This window comes from Bos taurus, chromosome 15 (assembly GCF_002263795.3).
Source record: "Bos taurus isolate L1 Dominette 01449 registration number 42190680 breed Hereford chromosome 15, ARS-UCD2.0, whole genome shotgun sequence".
Classification (NCBI taxonomy): Eukaryota; Metazoa; Chordata; class Mammalia; order Artiodactyla; family Bovidae; genus Bos; species Bos taurus.
Window position 1 is genome coordinate 45,770,351 of NC_037342.1, and position 13,447 is coordinate 45,783,797.

At 39.2% G+C, this 13,447-nt stretch overlaps 1 protein-coding gene across 7 annotated transcripts in view; it reads right to left on the reverse strand.

Moving 5' to 3' along the window:
* The window catches only part of ZNF215 (zinc finger protein 215), a 38,974-nt gene that overhangs the window by 15,827 nt on the left and 9,700 nt on the right, over positions 1 to 13,447 (reverse strand). Inside the window, exons 1-2 of one of the 7 annotated variants that reach the window (XM_005216118.5) lie at positions 11,534 to 11,815; positions 2,385 to 2,942 (exon numbers count right to left, since the gene is read on the reverse strand). In XM_005216118.5, the coding sequence (XP_005216175.2) occupies positions 2,385 to 2,784 (400 nt within the window). In that variant the 5' untranslated portion in view covers positions 2,785 to 2,942; positions 11,534 to 11,815. 7 annotated transcript variants of the gene reach the window in all.

Genomic DNA, 13,447 nt, shown 5'->3' on the forward strand with positions numbered 1-13,447 from the left:
AACAGAATGGAGTGTCAGAGAGATGGCAGTGTGTAAAGAACCCAGTTCACCATGGCCAGTTTGAAGATGGGGGAAAGGGAGCAGGAGACCCAAAAAGAAACTAAGAACTGCTGAAGCCTTGATTTTAGCCCAGACAGACCCACGCTGGACCACTGATCTAACCAACAATTTCAGTCAATTATTTTCAGTACTCATTTTTATAAGACTTTTTTTGGTTGCAACAGTGTTCAACAATCCCTTCTTTCAGATTTCTTCTTTCTTAGCTCAAGACACCAATCTTGCCTGGTTCTTTGACTTTCTGGATTACCTTTCTAGCCTGCTTACCTTATTTTGAGTTTTCTTATTTTTCTCAGTCCTTCATTTTATTTACTTTTTAGATAAAGACTAAATATAACTCCAACACCTATATCATCACTGTTTCTAATTAATAATTCTTAGTCAAATATCCAGTCAATTGCCTCACATGTTTGTTATAAGGTCCACACATTCACATGATCAGTTACATATCTTTCATGTTTCTTTTAATCTCTAAATCCCTCTTCCAGGCCCCTCCCTACTTCCTTAGAATTTTGTTCTAGAAACTGGATTGTCTTGCAGTTTGTGACAAATTAGATTTTACTAATGGCATTCCCATGGTATAGTTTAACATGTTCCTCTATCCTCGATCTATGTTTTCTCTAATGGTAGTTGAAGCTATGTGTGTGCTCAGTCGCTCAGTCATGTCTGACTCTGCAATCCCATGGGATGTAGCCCACCAGGCTCCTCTGTCCAGGAGATTTTACAGGCAAGAATACTGGAGTGGGTTGCCATTTCTTCCTCCAGGGAGTTATATCTATACCAACTCTTAAATACTGGGTCTTCTTAAGAATCTGTATTTCTTCTACTCCTGTTCATACCTATAAGTTTACATATTTTTCCTTCTTGATTTTAGTGCAAAAAGACCCACTAATTTACAGACATTTAGGACTATAATTCATATTGTTTTAAGTAATAAAATTAATGGTAACATGTTATAGCAGCAACAAAAACTACTAAACTTCTACTAAAATGGCTTCAACATTAAAGCCAAATTGCTAATTACATATTAGATGGTTCATTGTGGCTGTCGCACAAAGACCTCAAATTCAATGTGTCACATAATTAATATATCAATCTCTCTTCCAACAAAATCTGTTATTTAACACCCCATTCATGCAAGCCAGAACATTTATCCCATTCACAGATAATATGTAAATCCTTCAGGTTCAGTCTCCTGTTTTCCCAATGCTTCCTCATTCTCTAACACTTGATCTACTACAATAGCTCCTAACTGGTTTTCCTATTTTCAGAGCTCTCAGTGCTGTCCTTTACTGCAGATGTTAATAAACTATTCCTATAAAGATCCAGATTATAAATATTTTATTTCGGCTTTGCAGGCCATACAGTCTCTGCTATAACAATCAACTCTAGTCATAGCAGGAAAGCAGCTATAGACAAAATGTAAACAAATGGGATGTACCCGTGTTCCAATAAAAATTTATTTCCAAAAACAGCTGGCCTGTGGTCATGGTCTGCTGACCCCTGCTCTACAATGAAACCAACAGAGTGTTTTTGAAAGGCAAATCAAATTGTTTTACTCCCCTACTCAATCTCTGAGTTCTCAGTTCAGCCTTCCTAGTATAGTAAAGTTCTTTATGATCTGGCCCTTGACACCATTCAGCTTCAGAAAAAGTTACTATGCTAAGTGAAATAAGTCAGACTGAGGAACACAAATACTCTATGATATCACTTACATGTGGAATCTAAAAAATACAACAAACTACTGAATATAACAAAAGAAAAACAGACTCACAAACTAGTGGTTAGCAGTGAGAAGAGGGAACAGGGGAGTAAAGGGGTAGAGAATTATTAGGTAAAAATTATTATGTATAAAATAAGCTACAATGATATATTATACAACAGAAGGAATATAGCCAATATTTTATAATGACTATAAATGGAGTATAATCTTATAAAATTGTGAATCACTATATTGGAAGGACTGATACTGAAGTTGAAGATCCAGTACTCTGGCCACCTGATGCAAAAAGTGAATTCACTGGAAAAGACCCTGATGCTGGGAAAGATTGAGGGCAGGAAGAGAAGGGAGTGAGAGAGAATGAGATGGCTGGATAGTATAGCAAACTCTGGGAGACTGTTAAAAGGTCAGGGGAGCCTGGCATGCTGCAGTCCACAGGGTTGCAAAGAGTCAGACACAACTTAGGGACTAAACAATAACATATCATAAATCTCCCACTTATATAATATTGTACATCAACTATATACAAATAAAAAAATTTTTAAGATAATTTTTCCTCATATGGGAGAGGGTCAACTATTCTACCTCCAATTTTCTATATTCTCACCTTCATCCTCAAGCATATCAATCACATCCTGTATGAGGCTCACCACTTCTTTGCTATTCTTCGGATGTTGTAAATTCACCCAAGTCCTGACTTCTTCAGGGAGAATTGTCAGGAACTGCTCCAGCACCAATAGCTCTAGAATCTGCTTCTTTGTATGAATTTCTGGTCTCAGCCACTGAAGACTGAGCTCCCAAAGTTGGCTCAGGGCTTCACGAGGCCCAGACACTTCCAAATACTGGAAATGCCTGAATTTCTGACGAGAGGCCTCACAGTCATCTGTCTCCATGACTGCGATGGTTTCCTGCTGCCAAGACGTATCTGCTCTCAGGACCTCACTTTGTTCATGAGGAGTCAGGTTATGAGGCTTTGAGATAGTCATCAGCTTGCTCAAAGGCTGCATCCTCCTCCACAGAACTCCCACTGCAGTTCAAATTTGTCTTACCAGAAGATTCTAATAATTCTCAGGCTGGAGCTAAGCACTTGTGTACAATGTATATATGCAGTGAGAAAAGTTCCAGGAGCTTCAGACACACAGCCAATATTCAGGTAACTGAGAAACTGGGAAAAGAAAAAAAAAGACACAAATGAGATCTAGGCCAAAAAGTATATTCCTAGACTATAATAATTAAAAGTTTTCATTTGTTAGGATTTGCTATGAACCAGTCTGCAATGTGCAACAGGGAGATCTTAGGCTCAACCCAGCATTCAAGACTTATAAGTCTACCACACATCATATTTGGCGCCAGCTACTAAGAAGGCTACTAGACAGAAAACAAAGCTTGCTAGCAGAGGACTGAGGAACTAGAATTTTTCTTCAGTGGGAGTTCTCACAGAGTATAGCTCAAGTGCAAGGCAATGTGGCCCATGCAGGTTGGGCAGAAAGCATCTTGACTGAAAGGTTCCTTCCACAGGACCAATATCTAACAACTCTACAAGTGAAGCTCTCAGAGCTCCCCAAAAGAGCATGCCTGATTATAAGAGTCACTACAGTCAGAGAAGTTCAGATCCAACTTTCCATCTGGTTTACAGTTCTCCCAGTCCAGATGCAATTTACCATTCAGGAGTCATGTTTATTGTAAGCCACTAGGCTAGTGGTTCTCAGGTGCAATTCTGCCAACACAGAAAATCTGGCAATGCCTGGAGACAGTTCTGATTGTCACAAGTGGGGGCTGTTACTGGCATCTAGTGGGTATAGCAGGGAAGCTGCTAAACACCCTGCAGTGCACATACATCCCCTTATAAAAAATAATTATCCAGCCCCAAATGTCAATACTTCTGAAGTTAAGAGACCCTGATATAGTCAATATATAGTAGTTAAGAGTACACACTTTGGAGTCGTAGACATGAGGTTAAATCCAGACTGTACTAGTTACTACATGTATGAACCTGAGCAAATTGTTTAGCCAAAGTCTGAGTTTTCTCAACTGTAAATGAATGTAACAAAATCTGTCTGATTGAATTATAGGGATTAAAAGAACACTCACCTCACTTCTCAGCAGATAGTAAGCATTCAATAGATTATCATATATTATCATATACAACACAGATATGTCTGCCTATAAGTATACCTTACAATCTGGCCAAAAGTTTATGTATAAAAGTATTTCCTGACCTCATCTACTGGCAATGTCCACCTGAATAGATCAATCAACATTCAAGTAAGGATTAATAAACAAAGTAGGAGAAGGATATATGAAGGCCTTTGAAATGATGGTGCAATAGAAGGAAAAATACACAATGCGAAAGAGGACAAGAAAACATTTTAGAATACGACATTCCAGGGGGGAAAAGAAAAGGAGTTTGGAAATAAGCAGAATCCATAAGACTTAAGGCATAAGAAAACATGCTCCAGTTGATAGTTATTTTCCACGAAGGCAGAAATGAACAATTCTGATACTGATATACACTGTGCTGGAACTGAATTATAAGTAAATGGAGTGCAGTTTCTGAGAGCCAGGTTTCTCAGTGTTTGAGTGGGAGTTTTCAGATAACCAAGGGAAGGAGGCCAAATGATCCATGTGGTAATGAATTAGAGCTGGAGATATCAGTATGAACTTATGTTTAGCTTAATACAGTTAAAGAAGGTTACATATAGAAATATTTACAGATATATGACTATATAGGGGTTAGTATACACACATATATTTCCTTGCTCTGTCAGCAGAGTAGGCATAGAAGAACACTTAACTCCCAGATCTTGGTTTCTAAAACCATTCTTCAATAAGAGGAACCAGAGTTCCATGGACAAATGGATGCTTTGAGGACTGGGGTAGTGAAAGGTTGTTGCTGAAAGACCTGGGGGTTCTTGGCCTCTGGAGGAGAATTCAATCCAGGGCCAGAGACAAGGCTTGATCTCTCAGAGCTTTTGTGTAAGTTTTACTAAAGTCTAAAGGAGATAGAGAAAGCTTCTGACACAGACATCAGAAGGGGGTAGAAAGAGTACCCCCCCTGCTAGTCTTCAGCTGGATGTTATATAGTCACTAGCAGTCTGTTAACGAAAGAAAGGAATGTCTTAAAACTCAGAATGGCACCAGGCCCCTCATCCATAAAATGCATTTTGGGATAATCTTGGCACCAGATGATTCATCCCAGGCCATAAAACGATTGACTTGAATCTTGTGGATGGGCAGATTACCATACAAATAGTTTCGTTTACATAGATTAGGGGAACAATATCTGAGTATAACATACTGGTTTGTCAAGTAGGTTCTGAGCCATTAGGCGGAAAGGACTTGAGGACAGAGTCTGGGGTAAATGCATAGTATATTAGCATAGCTTAAGAGAAACATTTCCATAAGAAAAACGCATTGGTTAACTCAAGGTGTGAGAATAGTTAACTTCAGGTGAAACCAGGTGTCATTATGGCAACACATTATTTTAAGAGAAACCTCCTTTTAAATTTGTATAGAGAAGGAAAAAATACACTAGTTTGTTTCCTCCTGCCGCTTAAGAGAGATAAAAACGTCTTACACTTGCAGCCTATTTCCTCCATTTGGAGACCCCTGGCCTTCCTGCCTGTTACCCTCTCAGTAGGAAATATATAAGATGAGTCTGGCACATCTTAAAGTGCCAGAAAGAAAAGAAATGCTCAGAAACAAAACAAAACACATTTACTGGGGCATGTCAAAGGCACACAGAAGCTAAGTGAAAGAGCTCCCAATGGCCAAAGCTGGAGCAGCATGAACAAGTGAATGAAGTAATACTGGATTATAACGCAAACTATAAAATAAATACCCTTAAGCCACACTAATATACATGACTGAATCAACCAATAAGTGTGGAAGAATACACAAATCTCCCACGAGAAGAATTCCAAATATTTACGTACTCAGCCCTCCAGGAGGTAGCGCATAACTCTCCATTGAGTGTGGGCTCTTTGTAGTGATTTCCTTCCAAAAGAGTACACTATGGAGAGGGAGAAAAGTGCATTTATAGTGGAGAAAGGGCTTCCCTGGTGGCTCAGACAGCAAAGAATCTGCCTGCAATGCAGGCAACCTGTGTTCAATCCCTAGGTTAGAAAAATCCCCTGGAGAAGGGAATAGCTACCCACTCCATTCTTGCCTGGAGAATTCCATGGACAGAGGAGCCTGGTGGGCTATAGTCTCTGGGGTTGCAAACAATCAGACATGACCGAGCAACTAACACACATACACAGGAGAAACCTCACAAACGCTATTTCAACCAGGTGACGAAGGGTAACATCAATAGTGGTAAGTCACATTGACAGTATGTTTCCTTGAGACAATGTGGTGGAAATAGCACTTTTCTCTCTGTGAGCTCCCTTCTCTAAACCAATAACTCCAATCTAATCATGAGAAAAATAATCAGACAAATTCTAATAGATGGGCTTCCTTTAAAATACCTGACTTATACTCCTCAAAATTGTAAAGGTCATTAAAGGCAAGTTTGAGAAACTGTTATAGCCAAGGAGCTTAACGATATAAAACAAATAAACAAAATATGGCATCCTGGCTGGGACCACGGATGAGAAAAAAGATATTAGGTAAAAACTAAAGAAATATGAATAGAGTATGGGCTTCAGTTAATGTATCAATATTATTTCATTAATTGAAATATAATAAATAGTATTTCATTATCCCATTAATTGAAACAGGTGTACCATACTAATTTGTCACTAATAGAGGAAATGGTTTGGGTATATGGAAACTGTACTTTCCTGTAAATGTAAAATTGTTCTAAAACACAATCTTTATTTAAAAAAATAAGAAGACATTTGCCTGATGTCTACAGATTCAAAAGGATGTATTGTAACAAAAGAGAATTAAAAATCCTGTTGGTAAAACAGGAATGAGATGAAAGTAAGTATCAAAGTAGATTAGCAGACTTAAAATCTTGATTGGAAGCAGTAGAAAGCAGAAGTGATACTTCATCGAACCAATGATATGACAGAGAAGCCTAAAAATGTCTCCCAAACTATGGAGGAAAAGGGAGAAAAAAAATTTACGGTAAAAAATAAAACAGGAGAAAAAAATTTCAAATCAAAGTGATCCATGCACATGGCAAAAGGAAAACAATCAAATGGCGCATGAGAACTTTTATGATAAAAATCAACCATTTCCATCTTACCTTAATTTCTATGTCCAGATTTACTCCACAGAAGTGGTTTTTTTTTTTTTTTTTTTTTTAAACTGATGAAAGCTTTTATGTTTTTTTCTTTGAGTTACGGGGGATTTCTTTCACTTTGAAGAATTTATTTTTATGAAGAAACAAAAAATGTTTCTACTAGTCACTTTAAATTTATAAACTATTCCTTACTGATGGTTCTCTTCCCATAGCATTGTGCTTGTACAGTTACAATATCATTTCAAATTTCTCTGAAGATTTTCCTGTTTCCTAAATTCCCTTTGATTCTGTGATCAAGGTTTTTAATCATCATGGTTTTTAGACATCTAGTGTTCCCCAGTTTTCTGCTCATATTTAAGAATAAAGCATTAGGTTGATTATTCTAGATTGTCATATGAATTTCTACTTCTTCTGTATCAATAGACTGGTTTCCTAATGGGTATTTGCCCTGAATGGGAGACTTACCAAGAGCTATGTGAATATCTTGTCACCCTGCTTATTTAACCTAAATGCAGAGTATATCATGAGAAATGCTGGGCTGGATGAAGTACAAGCTGGAATCAAGATTGACAGCAGAAATATCAATAACCTCAGATATGCAGATGACATCGCCCTTACGACAGAAAGTGAAGAAGAACTAAAGAGCCTCTTGATGAAAATGAAAGAGGAGACTGAAAAAGCTGGCTTAAAACTCAACATTCAGAAAACGAAGATCATGACATCTGTTCCCATCACTTCATGGCAAATAGATGGGGAAGCAATGGAAACAATGACAGACTTTATTTTTGGGGGGCTCCAAAATCACTGCAGATGGTGACTGCAGCCTTGAAATTAAAAGACGCTTGGTCTTTGGAAAAAAATCTATGACCAATCCAGGCAGCATATAAAAAAGCAGAGACATCACTTTGCCAACAAAGATCCATATAGACAAAGCTATGTTTTTTCCAGTAGTCATGTACGGATGTGAGTTGGACCATAAAGAAGGCTGAGCACCAAAGAATTGATGCTTCCGTATTGTGGTGCTGGAGAAGACTCTTGAGAGTCCCTTGGACAGCAAGGAGATCCAACCAGTCAATCTGCAAGGAAACCAGTCCTGAATTAGACTGGTTGCTGAATTGGACTGATGCTGAAGCTGACACTCCAATACTTTGGCCACCTGATGCAAAGAACTAACTCCTTTGAAAAGACCCTGATGCTGGGAAAGACTGAAGGCAGGAGGAGAATGGGACGACAGAGGATGAGATGGTTGTATGGCATCACTGACTCAATGGACATGAGTCTGAGTAAACTCTGGGAGTTGGTGATGGACAGGGAGGCCTGGTGTGCTGCAGTCCATGGGGTTGCAAAGAGTTGGACGCGACTGAACTGAACTGATGTGAATATCAGTGAGACATACACATTGGCAGGCTTTGATTTAGGGTGAGAGGAGGAGCTGGCTGTCAAGCTATGGGCTCCCTACACAACAGAGTGAAAAGATTTTACTATAAAAAATGTCAACACCAAAGCTAAAAGTCTTTGTTATCCTCAGATGGTTTATTCAATTTATTTAGGAAAGAACCTTTTGTGGGAAGAAGGTGCTGGAGCTAAACTGCTTCTCTATGCATGTGAAGAGGGCTGGGAGTTTGGGGAGATAACTGGAATAGATGTTTCACATGTAACCCTTCACTCAATCCCTATCTTCTTTTTGACTCGGCCTGCCTGCTCTGTTGAAAGTTTAGGATTCACACAGGCAGATGAGTTTCCACCTTCACTGTGGTCACCTCCTAGCATATTCTAAGTGGTAGCCTTTGCTAAACTGTTTCTTTAAACCATATTTTCACTGTCTTGTAGAAATATTTGAAACCATTTATATACTCATTAAGATCCCCATTAAATGGGGACACAGGGCAAAGTGGATCAACTGAGGAGAGAGTCTTTGATCCAACACAAACCTCCAAAACTTTAGGAATGTACGGGTTTATTAAAAAAAAAAAAAAGTTCCAAGTGCTGAAGAGGTATCACTCACTGAGTTTCAGCAGAAGAATGAACTATGGGCCCAGACACTTTAAGAATTAACAATATACAAGGAGAAAAAAGAGAAACAGTTCACAGATCACATGTTAAAAACAAAAACCAAGGGAGCATTAAAAAAAAAAAAGTAAATTTAACAAGAATATCCATTGTAATGATAAATGCACTGAGTAAAAATTTAACTCAATTACATAAAAACTCAAGAGACATCCAATAGAACTCCAAAGCTTAAAGGGATGATTACAAAAATAACAAGCAAATGTAAACAATAAAATATGCAGGCATAAACTGAATTAAGATATATATTGAATTGAAAGCTCAAATGAATGAAATTAGACAAGGAGGAAAACTTTTAAATGATTGAAGGCACAACTCATGACATTATGACTACTACTATCTGTATCAAATCACATAACTGAAATATATTTATAGCAAAACTTTCAGACAAGAGAGGTGATCAATAATAGCACAATATAAATAGGAGACTAAGACAACTTTTTCAGTCCTTAGCAAATAAACTAAAATTAACAGCACAGTGGACATGAATATGCTTACTTTGATATATAAAACCAAGCTTTTATGAGAATGCTTAAAAAAGCCGCTACTTATTATGGTACCAAAACTCTTCAATAAACAAAAGGTAAACAAAAGTTGTACAAACTACATTTATTATCAGAATGAAAACTAGCTCTTAACACCATGTAGAAATAGAAAAAACAATTTCAACTACTTTGAAATTTAACTTTTGCTTCTAAAACACAACTCAAATTAATTAAAAAACACTTCAAACACCGCACTTCAAAATCTATATAGCACAGCTCAAGTTCTACTGTTAGGAAATAGTGAAGCTTTACATATATAATTAAACAAGAATGAGATGAACTACACATTCAACTCAAAGAGAGAAAAAGCATCAAAATACACTAGGGATTTATAGATTAAAAATTAATAAATTACTCAGTATAAATAATTATAGAGCTACGAGGGCAGGTTAGAGATGCTCAGGATGACATGCTGGCTCTTGAAGATTTCAAAGGAGGAACAGTCTGGATGATAAACGGACCAAGGTACCGCCATGACTGCAAATAGCTTAAGTGGTCTGTTTAAGGGACGAGCAATGGAATAGTCAAGAACTGTTGAAGTTTAAACTCTAAAGTACTAAACAGACACCTTTAAGGACGATGGTTAACTCAGGATGAAGAGTTAAGGCGCTAAGCCAGTAACTCTAAAGGAAGGGCGCAGTAAGGCGCAGGTGACAGGAATCTGGGAGTTAGATTAAATAGCCAGCTGACACAAGTTCAAATGATTTTACAGCGTCAAGGAACTGGAACAGACGCTAATTATGAGGAATAGGTAGTATCTGTAAGAAGGGTTGTTTTTAATCCAATACGTCATAGGCAGAGCAATACCCCGAGGTAAGGAGAATCTTATCTTCCGAGATTAGCTTGTAAAAAGGAGCATAAAGCAGTGTGTCAGTAAGCATTTGAAAAGAGAATGCTTACAAAAGCCGCTATTTTATTAAGGTACCAAAAAATTCTTCAATAAACAAAAAGTAAATAAAAGTTGTACAAACCAAGTTTATTACCAGAATGAAGACTAGATCTTAACACCAAGTAGAAATAGAAAAAACAATCTCAACTACTTTGAAATTTAACTTTTGCTTCTAAAATACAACTCAAATTAAAAACACTTCAAACATTGCACTTCAAAATCTATATAGCACAGCTCCAGTTCTACTGTTAGGCAATGGCGAAGCCTTACGTATATAAACAAGCGCTGTACAGCCATCACCATTAAAGCGTTTCCATAGTGTCAAAAAAATAAATAAATAAACAAGAATGAGATGAATTACACATTCAACTCTAAAGTGAGAAAAAAAATAGGGATTTATAGATTAAAAATTAATAAATTACTCATTATATTTACTACTAAATATAAAATTAGTAAGTTACTTTCAGCGCGTGGCCAGGAATTACTGAGAAAGCAAGGCAAGTTGGAATGAATTTTCCTCCATTGATCTGGAATCCACGACTCACTCCAAAATCAAGCTGCGCATGCGCAAGATATATTTGCCAGGGTAAGCGCCTGGAGACCGCCCGCATCGCAGAACTGACGGGGAGACAGGGGATCTGGACGTGGAACCTAGCCTTGCCCACCCATACCCTGCTTACTTCTCTCCCACGCGCTGACTTCCTTCCACAGCCCAGGCCTCCACCCCTGTCTGGTCGCGCCCTCCTCCAGCGTCTCTAGCAGAAACTGCAGAGCTGGAATCCGAGCAACTGCAAACAAACCGGAGGCCCGTGCGTTCCGCCTGGATGCCTTCTAGCGAGATTCCCAATTCCACTCACCCGCCTCCTCACTGCCCGCTGAGCCGCGTGATACCTGCAAGTACCGCTCCCAGCCAGGGCTGGGTTCAGTCACACCCAGGAGCCACTTCAGAGGAGCTGCACAAGTCGCCCGCCCGGTCGGGGAAGGGAGCTTGCGTTGGTAAACACTCCAGAACTGAAGTACCGTGGGTCACACTTGACCGTTACTCGCCGGCGCCGGTTCCGTACCTCTTAAATTCCAGGAGCAGGCCGGCACACCTGCACATGCTCACCAGGCTTGGCTGAAGCCCCCAGCAGCACCCGCGACCCATTTGTAAAGTTGATCAGGGGGTGGGGCCTCTCCCAGACCCGCCCCCTTCCCAGGCCCCTCCCACTTTGTAGTCTTGAGTCCGACTGTAGGGCCTAGAACCGAGGGCCGTCCTTACGGTAGGTGGGAAAACGGCTTATCAAACTTCTGTGCCTTCCTCCATCTACATCTAAAACTGGCGGATATCTTTCTTACACGTTTTCACTGCCCCACCTACTCATCTCCCCTTTCTTCTGGAATCAAAAAGCAGTCAGGAATTTGTAGATTGTCAAGATACGAGAAGGGGTAGTTTCATGGGCTATGTGTCATGGATATTTGTTAGTTTTAGGCTTCTGATCATTTGAATAACCTTTCTATAATTATAGTCTTCTGTTGAGTGTTGTGGAGAGTTAGAGTCTGTCTCTGTCCATAGAAATTGAATACATCTGATATTAAATGCCTTGGTCTGCATTGGAGTTAGGACTTAATCAATTAGATATACCCAGTCTAGACTGTAAATTAAGAGCTAGTGACGTTAAAAGGAAGAGCATCAGTTCCTTTGCTTTTTAAAAAACAGACTTTATTTTTTAGGTCAGATTTAGAGTTAATGAAAAAATGAGAAGCTATAGTACAGTGTACGTGAACTGTGAACTTCCAGATGTTCAAGCTGGATTTAGAAAGGCAGAGGAACCAGAGATCAAATTGCCAACATCCGCTGGATCATCAAAAAAGCAAGAGAGTTCCAGAAAATATCTACTTCTGTTTTATTGACTATGCCAAAGCCTTTGACTGTGGAGATCACAATAAACTGTGGAAAATTCTGAAAGAGATGGGAATACCAGACCATCTGACCTGCCTCCTGAAAAATCTGTATGCAGGTCAAGAAGCAACACTTAGAACTAGACATGGAACAACAGACTGGTTCCAAGTCAGGAAAGTAATACGTCAAGGCTGTATGTTGTCACCCTGCTTATTTAATTTATATGTGGTTCCAAATAGGAAAAGGAGTACGTCAAGGCTGTATATTGTCACCCTGCTTATTTAACTTATATGCAGAGTACATCATGAGAAACGCTGGGCTGGAGGAAGCTGGAATCCAGATTTCCGGGAGAAATATCAATAACCTCAGATATGCAGATGACACCACCCTTATGGCAGAAAGTGAAGAGGAACTAAAAAGCCTCTTGAAGAAAGTGAAAGAGGAGAGTGAGAAAGCTGGTTTAAAGCTCAACATTAAGAAAACTAAGATCATTCCATCATTTCATGGCAAATAGATGGGGAAACAATGGAAACAGTGTCAGACTTTATATTTTTGGGCTCCAAAATCACTGCAGATAGTGACTGCAGCCAGAGAATGCAATGGCACCCCACTCTCGTACTCTTGCCTGGAGAACCCCAGGGATGGGGAACCTGGTTGGCTGCCGTCTATGGGGTCGCACAGAGTCGGACACAACTGAAGTGACTTAGCAGCAGCAGCAATGACTGCAGCCATGAAATTAAAAGACGCTTACTCCTTGGAAGGAAAGTTATGACCAGCCTAGACAACATATTAAAAAGCAGAGACATTACTTTGCCAACAAAGATCCGTCTAGTCAAGGCTATAGTTTTTCCAGTAGTCATGTATGGATATGAGAGTTGGAGTATAAAGAAAGCTGAGTGCTGAAGAATTGATGCTTTTGAACTGTGGTGTTGGAGCTTCAACCTCAGCATTAGTCCTTCTAATGAATATTCAGGACAGATTTCCTTGCAGATTGACTGGTTGGATCTCCTTGCTGTCCAAGGGACTCTCAAGAGTCTTCTCCAGCACCACAGTATGGAAGCATCAATTCTTTGGTGCTCAGCCTTCTTTATGGTCC